A 9,825-nucleotide genomic window follows, 5' to 3' on the forward strand; every position below is an offset into this window, starting at 1 on the left:
CCCAAAGATAATAACAATATTGCCTGGAGCTGAGGTGGGAAACATTTTTGGCTCAGTAAGCGCAATCCTTATCTACACACACACACACACACCGGCAGGTGGAAGGAACAACTCACCTGCCAATCATCCAACAGCAGTTGATTGGCACCTGTCAGAGTCAGTTCGTCAGTGTTTCCCAACCAGCTGGTTGCCTGGTGCTCCAGAAGCCCTGCGCAAAGGCCTTGCAAGCCGCTGGGAAGCCCTGTGCATAGGGTTGCAGGTGGTTCTCAGCCGTGCCTGCTAAGCCACTTCGAGGGAGGCCCCACCACCTGACCCACATGTATGACATCAGGTGTAGGGCAGATGGGCATGGCTTGCTAGAAGCATCCTCCCTGGGCCAAATGGGGAGGCCTGGTGTGCCAGATTAGGCCTGCAAACTGGAGATTCCCTAGTCTGTACTAAAGTTACAATGCAAATGTATGAAGCAGTATCAAACTTGTTGTGAATAATACTTACTGAGACCTTGAATCCTTTCTGGGCATGGTTTGTGTGCTATCATGTAGAGACCTTGCTTGGCCAGTGATGGATGGAGGAAGTTTCATCTTCCTTTAGGTTAGTTATGTCAGCTTCTGCCCTAATTGCCACATCCACTCATTTCTGTAAAATGACAGGCTTCTCTCAGTTAACATCCCAGGATGCAAAAATCAGGCTCCTCAAAGCTTCTTGGAAAAGCACTGAGGAAATTTGTGTAGCAACGAAGTACACTTGGTCACTTTGTGCTTCTTTATTTATTACATTTCGCAGCATTTATTAGGCTGCTTGATTGTAATAAAACCTCAAAGCAGTTTCATAAAGGATTGAGTAAAAAAGAGGGATGTGGCTGTTGATATTTCAACTCCAGGCAGTTGTCAGAACTCCTGGGAGAATCTCAAAGATTACCGGGTTTCGGGTGTCACGTTTAAACCAGATCCTGCAGAAACTTCTGAAGCAAACCAGAATATAAGCATTTCAGAGGAAACAGATACCAGATGGCATAAAGGAGGGGTGTTAACGTTTTTGTCCTCAAAATCCACATCTGGCGGTGGGGAGGCATTTGGTGGCTGCATGGCACAATGTGGCGCTGTATAGGACATGGGTGGCGCTGTGGTCTAAACCACAGAGCCTAGGACTTGCCAATCAGAAGGTCGGCGGTTCGAATCCCTGCGACGGAGTGAGCTCCCGTTGCTCAGTCCCTGCCCCTGCCAACCTAGCAGTTCGAAAGCACATCAGAGTGCAAGTAGATATATAGGTACCGCTGCGGTGGGAAGGTAAACGGCGTTTCCGTGCGCTGCTCTGGTTCGCCAGAAGCGGCTTAGTCATGCTGGCCACATGACCCGGAAGCTGTACGCCGGCTCCCTTGGCCAATAAAGCGAGATGAGCGCCGCAACCCCAGAGTCGTCCACGACTGGACCTAACGGTCAGGGGTCCCTTTACCTTTACGGCACAATGGGCAGGGTGATTCCACACTTGCACACCCTCTCTCTCACCTCAGCTTCTTCCAGCACACCCTCAGCACAGATGTTACTGGGTAGCTGCCTCAGGAGCATGGAGGGGAGGAGAAGGTTGAAACCTCCACTTCACAGGGCTCCCAACCAGACAACATCTCTGCCTCCATCCTGCTTAGTCGAGGCATCTTTTCGCTGCTGCCCACTTGATGGCTGATGGGTGTTCCTGGAAAGTGACTGGGCTTGTGGGGCTTTGGAAGAGTAGCTGAGGGCTGTAAGTTGCCCAAATGTGGCTTTCCTTTGGGGTCATGCCTTCCTCCCCTGCTCGTGTCCCATGACTGGACTGAAGCACGTAACATTAATTTTATAGGATCTTCCCTTTGTGTGGTGCTATTTTATATATATATCTTTTTTTTACCCAGAGGAAGTGTCATGAGAACATTTCCCCCTGTATCTGGGAAGCATGGCGTGGTATCCCAAGTTCTTCACGTTACCCTCTGTGCATAACCTTTGTGCATCCATTTTTGCCTTTGTAATATTTAGAATCTACCTTTTTGAAATTAGAGTTGTGAGTGTGTGTAGGGAGGGATGTGAGAAAAGGTTTCAGATCTGAGAGAAACAAACATAAGCTTCAAGCAGCGATTGGCGAGTTCATATCTGACAGGAAGCAGGTGCGCTGTTTCTCTTTCTGGGGAAAGGCTTCAGTTGAATAATCTCAGTTTGTACCCAAATGGTGTCTTTCAAGCCCCCGCAGCACTCAGGATTTTAATTTCACGTTTGGCCTGAGGAATTCTGGGTTTCTGCAATCACCTGTTTTCCCTGTGCTGTGGCGGCAAGCAAGGAAGACAGAAAAGCAGACAAGCAAAAGCGAGGCTTTAGGTAATGAAGGCAGGGCATCAGGAAGAAGGTTGAGAGACTGTCACTGCCTGTCGGAGGGGGACCTTTTTGCTAAGCTACATGTTATCCTTTAGTGAAAAGTAGGGAGGCGTTAAAATTTGTAATGAGAGTAAACGGTACGAACGCCATTTTGTTGTTGCTGATGACATCTTTTGCTGCAAACAGCTGGCTCTGTCCGGGAACCCTTGCAAGCGAAAGAAGAGCCTGCGACGCCCCCTGGCACTGCTGTCCCGACTCAGTTTAAGCAAAGGACACCCATGTATAACAGCAACGCAAACACAGCTGCAGCGACGCCTACCTCTCCTGTGACTCCTCCCGCCGCCCCTCCAGCCGTGCAGGCGCCACCGGCAGCTCCTCCTCAGCAAGCGCCGCCCAAGAAGAACCTCTCTCTAACAGTAAGCTAAGAGAACTCTCTCACCATGTATATAGACGATTCGCTTGGATCCTTTCCGTTGCTTCTACAGAAATAGCCAGGCGTTTGCAATCTTGTTTATGAATATGCAGATCTGGGTAGTACTAAACCATAAGACCGCTAACATTCCAGGGTATGGATGCTAATAACCTTGCTGCCACATTTCAAAAAGTAAAAACCATGATGCCCTGAAAGTTGTTGATTTTTCAATTGACTTGCCTAAGATCCAGAGCAAAGCACCGCCTTTCGGAAATCCACCCCCTCCCCAATGTCAATTCTGCCTTTGAAATCCTGGTAATGTCTGGGAAAATCCGAATGTATGGCAGCCCTACCTTGTAGCTCTTTAAGAACACTTTCAGGATTTTCTTTGATTACAAATAGACCTCAATACTGATGAGAACTGATGTGTGCCCTGCCTGTACAACTTCTGACCCACTAAGGAGGTTCAGGTGGCACCTTCATTATACACCTTTAGACGCCAGGCAAAAATGTTCTTCTTTAACAAGGTCTTTGAAATGTGTTGGTGGGGTTATTGGGTTGTTCTAGTTTTTATTTTTATTACGTACTTTGTGTTTTTATGTTGTGACAACCCATCTTCCACCCGTGCCCATGAGCCAGTTTTGAGAAGTGGGTGAGACCGCTCACCTGTCAGTTACCAGATGTCATAATGGCTTCAGGTCATTGAGACCTGCCAAGGGCTTGAAGGAGAGGTTGCTGCAACAGCCCTTCAGCTGAGTGGTGGTTGCAGCAAGCTCCTTTGAAGATGTGCCATCAAAGATGCTGCAACTCCTTTGAAGTCTCTTTGGGGCGGGGGGGCATGCTCTTAAAAAGCAGAGATTTTCCCTTCCACAGAAAGAGCTGTTTGGATTCAAGGGTCTTCCCCCAGAAAAATAATAACTACATTTTGAAGTGGGGCACTTTGTACTCTCCAGAGGAAGCAGCTTGGATTCCTAGAGCACTGGGGGGAGCAGCTAGAATCCAGGTTGACTCCTCCAGGCCCCCTTGGTTACACCAGGGAGTTCAGCTGATTTTCGGTGCTCTCGGTGAGCCCTTTAAACCCCAACAATTGGCTGATGGTTGGGGCTTCCGTGTATCTCCCAGAGGGCTTTGCATTCATTTACCTTTCTATTTGGGTACTTGGCCAAAAAAACCCAGAAAGATACCCAAGTGATGGCCTACTCTGTACCTCTATCTTGGAATATAATAGTAGATTTAAGACACACACACACAGAGAGAATATCAGCTGCAAGAATATGAAGAGCTCTGGCCAACGTACCGCTCTTGACTATATGAAAAATAGATTAGAATGAAAGCTCTGAGGTTCTATCGAGGGGCGCTGATGCTTTTTCTGTTCCAGCACAAGATAAGGGATTTGCCAATTGAGAAACAATGAGGCTGGATGCTTAAGTTATTTTCTGTTCTCCCGATCATTTCCTCTCCTGAAATAAAATCTTACTGACTCTTCCTTGCAGAAGGAACAAATGTACGCAGCGCAAGAAATGTTCAAGACAGCAAACAAAGTCACGAGGCCAGAGAAGGCTCTCATCCTTGGGTTCATGGCTGGATCCAGAGGCATGTATTCCGAACTGTATTTCTGTGCCTTGAATATCAAAGCCAGGTGCCTGGATATAATAATAATAATAATAATAATAATAATAATAATAATAATAATAATTTATTTATACCCCGCCCATCTGGCTGGGTTTCCCCAGCCACTCTGGGCAGCTTCCAACTGAATATTAAAAACAATAAAGCATTAGACATTAAAAACTTCCCTAAAGAGGGCTGCCTTCAGTTGTCTTCTAAAAGTAAAATAGTTGTTTATTGCCTTGACATCTGCTGGGAGGGCGTTCCACAGGGCAGGTGCCACTGCTGAGAAGGCCCTCTGCCTGGTTCCCTATAGCCTCGCAGCGAGGGAACCGCCAGAAGGCCCTCGGCGCTGGATCTCAGTGTCCAGGCTGAACGATGGGGGTGGAGATGCTCCTTCAGGTATACAGGACCGAGGCTGTTTAGGGCTTTAAAGGTCAGCACCAACTTTGAATTGTGCTCGGAAACGTAGTGGGAGCCAATACAGATCTCTCAGATATTGTGGCTGGCAGGATCAGGAATAACTGGCAATGTCAGATGAAGACATCTTATGCAGAGGCCTTGGATGCAAAAGGCTGCTTAATGATCCCAGAGGCATTGCAGTGACCTTCCTCTTGTGGGTGGCGTAGGGGATCTGTGTGCACTGAGATACAAAGCTATCCTTGAATGTCGTAGGTGCAATTATTTCAGAATAGCAGCACAGACTTGGAAATAAGTATATGAGGGTGCTGCTGGTGTGTACCAGGGCAGATCTTGTTTTCTGCATTGCTCCTGGCCTGAACCGTTTTCCGTTTGCTAAACTCCCGCCTGTGACGTGTGTCTCTTGTTGCTTCCGCAGAAAACCCTTGTCAAGAACAGGGCGACATAATTCAGATCAAACTGAGCGAACACACGGAACTGCTGCCAAAGGCTGATGGCACAGGAAGCACCACGATGCTGGTGGACACGGTTTTTGAAATGAACTACGCCACTGGCCAGTGGACCAGACTGAAGAAATACAAACCAATAACTAACGTTTCTTAAACAATTCAGTAATAAAGTATAGACCAAACAGACCATAGAAAAAGCCAGCATTGTACATAGTGTGTTGACTAGGCAGAACAACATTCCTGTTTAGGCCTCATTGTACTCGCGGCGATCAGTTCCGGAAGCAGGAAGAAAAAGAGCAAAACGGCAATGCTTGTCTTTATTATTCTTGTCTAAGAGTCCCGGGTGTGTGGGTGTGTGAGCGTGTGCAGCGATTGCAGCAGATTGAAGAGCTGAAATGCTTCTACCTTTTGCAGAAAGATTTATGTTCAAATGTCATGAGAGGAATTGCCTTCCAGTTGAGACCATTCTTTGCAGCAGCGAGGCCTAGTTTGACTCTAGGTTCTGCGTTTAAAATGGGCACGGCTGCATTTCTCTTCTTTGGCTTAGGACGTGTTGGATACCCCCCCCCCCATAGTGATTGTGAAAACATGAAGGGTAACGCTGTTTGTTTGTTTGTTTGTTTGTGTAAAGCCCAACAGCACAGTCGATTCATAGGACTGCGTAATGGCAGATACGTCAACTTACATGCATCTGTCCTGTAAACGGGCTACCTTTTTTTACATGTATACATTTTAAAAAATGTAAAGTAGCACTAAAGACCAAAAGGTTAAGGGGTTTGTTTTGGTCTGGATGGCACCTAATTTCTTCTGTGTGGAAATGCAGGACTCTTGATTTGCCCTCTTTAAAGGTTCAGCTCTGCTTCAGGGTCACTTAACTAAGTTCTGAGAAACTGAAGCATGTTGCTTTTATGTTGGAACCAGCCCTTCTCCCTCCCGCTTTCCCCCCCCCCCCAGCTGGTACCTTTTGAATCTACCAAAGACTGGCCTTCAAAACAGTGTCTGTGAATGTCATGGCATGAAGTTACTTTGGAACAGCATCCCTGTGTCCATGTTGGATTGTGTTAAATACGAGTCATATTGGCAATTGGCTGGCACACCTCTGATTTTTCCAGGGTTAATTTAGCTACCGTTGCTGAAGATGGATTTATCAAGGAATGGCATCCTTCGGAATTCCCCCCCCCCCCATTCACACGGATGTTACCTGCAGCTTCGCGAGACCGGAGAGCACCTTTTAGCAGCGGTCCTGTTGCAAAAGACTCTCAGAGGGAGAAATGGAGGAGACTGCCTTCGGAGCAGTTTCCTAACTGCCGTGCTTTCGCAACTTGATCATTTCAACAGTTTATGCTTGGACGATAATATAGAAGGAATCTTACAACTGGCATTTCCACAAGAAATGGTGGGTACAGTTTTTTTAAAAAATAAATAAAGCCGATGTCGAAGAGAGGCACAGATCATTCGCAGTGTAAGATACAAGAGAGCTTTGTGTCAGCCCGGGCTTTAAATTGGAGCAAACTAGATGCTAGCTTTTAAGCCAGGCTTATATTGGCATTTATCAAACTGCACCTGATCAGAGAATCCACTTAAGAGAATCTAAAGCTAGGAAAAGAGACAAGGTCTTATTTTACATTATATCCTGATGTAACCAAGCTGTGTCTCAGTGGTCTCTGGTTTGATGTTACTTGCCCCGAACTTGAAGGGTGGGAATGTGTATTGACAATAGAATAACCTTTGTTCTGGGAGGGAAAAAATTGCTCCTCAGCCAAACGATTATTAGGGATCAGTAGCAAATGTAAGGTTTCAGGAAGGGTTCCAGATAAGGTCACATATTTAATTTTGTAAACAGCTAATGCTAGACTGGGACACGGGTGGCGCTGTGGGTAAAAGCCTCAGCGCCTAGGGCTTGCCGATCGAAAGGTCGGCGGTTCGAATCCCCACGGCGGGGTGCCCTCCCGTTGCTCGGTCCCAGCGCCTGCCAACCTAGCAGTTCGAAAGCACCCCCGGGTGCAAGTAGATAAATAGGGACCGCTTACTAGCGGGAAGGTAAACGGCGTTTCCGTGTGCTGCGCTGGCTCGCCAGATGCAGCTTGTCACGCTGGCCATGTGACCCGGAAGTGTCTCCGGACAGCGCTGGCCCCCGGCCTCTTGAGTGAGATGGGCGCACAACCCTAGAGTCTGTCAAGACTGGCCCGTACGGGCAGGGGTACCTTTACCTTTACCTTTAATGCTAGACTATGAAGTAATACGGATTAAAAACAGGATGGTGGGGGGTTTTTTTGGCCATTTGTTTTGGTTTCACAGAAAACCCCCAAAACATAACTATCAGTTTGGCTAGCCTTTAATTCAGAATCTTTTATAGTTTTTATATTTTTGAAATTAGAAGCTACGAAAAGGTTAGTATGTTGAGCGTTTTAAAATGGCAGCTGGCAAGATGTAAGAGACCTGACCTCTATTCTAGTTCTCTCACATCTAAATTTCAGCTATGATAGGAAGGCCAAGTGTTTAGGACATAAGATTTTTAAAAAAGGTTTAGCAGCTACCACAATCAATGTGATTGTTTTTTAAAATGTTAATTATTTTGACATGTTTATCTTGTTCCTTTTTTTTTTGGTCAGTTTTGAGTATGGCATGAATGTTAATGGCAAATTATTCAGATGGGAATGTTGTTTAAAACATAAGCTACAAGTTGCAGGTTTAATCTTGTAAAGGTTAAAATGATATAAACCAATGGATCAAAAGTTCTGCACGCCACGATAATTAAACATTGAGAACATGATCAGACAGTTCTAGAAGTGAGGATAAAGTAAGCATTTGAATGTCTGTGAATATTTTGGAAATAACAGTACAGATGTTTGAAATACAGGTGTGCTTGCCAGGGCAGACAATGAATAACAGTAAGCAAAGCACACACTAGTTTCAACACGATAGCATATTGTATTAGCCACAATATGCCACACATCTTGGCAAATGGAAGTTTGCATTCCCTTTTCTGATGTTTAGTTCATTTAGTGGGTACAAAAATGCTTACTGGGGGGTCTGGTGATGTTTAAATTTGCTGGAAGGAAGCTAGAAGTGAAACTACATTAGCTAAACACCACCAGTTGAGGTGCTTAAGAGGCAATATGCTCTGTAAAGAGATTTTTTGTGTGAAACCTCCCATCTTTTGTAACCTGTTGACATACGTAGCCAAAGCTGAGCACCTTGTTTCGTGGTACGAGGAAGCCAATTCATGTTACAATTTGAAGGTAGGGGTGTCTCCAGAGGGTCTTGAGAACATGCTTTTTACATGTGATAACCATTCCCAATTCTTTTTTGTCACCCATCATTAACGTGGGAAGACTTCTTGCCGGTTTCAAAATAATATATGAACCCTCTCATTAGGGAGAGAAATTGCTAAGTCTCTTCAGAGGGGGAGATCTACAACAGGCGAATACAATCTAAAATGTGCGACCCAGTTGTGATGCAACGAAGATCACCACTGCCAGACATAGCAAGACAAAGAGGCCACTCCTTTCATCGCTGGCAAGATCGTTCTGCTCATCCATCCTGGATCTTCAGTCTGAGTGATGAAAGAAGCCAGACGCGAACGGCTGTCACAAAATTTCAGTTTCTTTTTGCCTGGTTATCAAGAGCAATTGAAGCCCACCGGTTCCATTGACAAAGCTTTAATGCAGACCTTGACCCTAAAGGGTTAACTGCACTTTGAAAAATTCAGCTTTGGCTCTTGCCTTTGGTAACCACACAACTCTTTTCCCCACGGATCATGTTGAAGTGACACTTGCCAAACTTATCGAAGGTACTTTGATACTGTAGCTTGGAATTGCATTTTCACAGCAAAATCTGACATCGGAGAAATGTTTTAAGACCAGGCAAAAGTTTTAAGTCGGAGCCCTCTGGGAAACTGGTACCTTTATAACAAGCAATGTTTTGTAAAATGTTGCATGTTTTCTAATCTATTTTGTGTTTGTACAGATGTAAATTCAAAACCTCATGTCCTTGGGTACATATTTTCAGCATAATATAGTATGTATAATAAAGTTCAGATTTTTCTAATAATCTTTCCTTCTTGTAGCATGATAATGTGCAGCTATTCTTTCTAATTTGATTCTGTTGGGTTCTTTGTGTTACACTGCTCCCTGTACCTGTTTGTTTTGTTGTCTCCACTTTCAATTCGTAGTCTTTTTCACGGTTTACATTTGTTGAGACATTTTTGTCATAGATATCTTACAATTGGGGGAAGGGGAGGGGGAGATGGGGGGTATTGTTCTTTTGTTCTATTGCCTATTCTTTAGAGGGGGCGTGTTGTCAGCATCACTGGGTGGTGTCCTTTGTGTATTTTTTATTGATATTGTGAGAAGTTGGGGTTCCCGAGCTTGGTTGGTTGTGTTTAGTCGATTGCATTGTGTCTTATTTGTGTGAGGGTTGTTGGGTCAGGTTAGCCATATTGATTTGTATGCTGTTGTGGGGGGGGGGTAGGTAATTGTCCTGCATGTGCAATAAAGGGGAACCTCACTGGGGTGAGGGACGCGGGTGGCGCTGTGGGTTAAACCACAGACCCTAGGACTTGCCAATCAGAAGGTCGACAGTTCAAATCCTGCGA

The 9,825-nt window shown here is 45.4% G+C and overlaps 1 protein-coding gene across 2 annotated transcripts in view; it reads left to right on the forward strand.

Moving 5' to 3' along the window:
* Positions 1-9,281, forward strand: part of NELFA (negative elongation factor complex member A) — a 29,488-nt gene extending 20,207 nt beyond the window's left edge. Inside the window, exons 9-12 of one of the 2 annotated variants that reach the window (XR_013986400.1) lie at positions 2,526-2,755; positions 4,245-4,344; positions 5,198-6,624; positions 8,607-9,281. Coding sequence is in view for 1 of the 2 variants with exons in the window: in XM_081005573.1 (XP_080861699.1) it covers positions 2,526-2,755; positions 4,245-4,344; positions 5,198-5,382 (515 nt within the window). In the remaining variant the exon portion in view is untranslated. Of the gene's footprint in view, positions 1-2,525; positions 2,756-4,244; positions 4,345-5,197 lie in introns of both variants that reach the window. The other variant, XM_081005573.1, reaches the window with a different exon arrangement.
* Positions 9,282-9,825: the final 544 nt, after the last annotated feature.

The sequence above is a fragment of the Podarcis pityusensis genome, assembly GCF_964106645.2.
Source record: "Podarcis pityusensis genome assembly, chromosome: 5".
In the NCBI taxonomy this organism is placed as follows: domain Eukaryota; kingdom Metazoa; phylum Chordata; class Lepidosauria; order Squamata; family Lacertidae; genus Podarcis; species Podarcis pityusensis.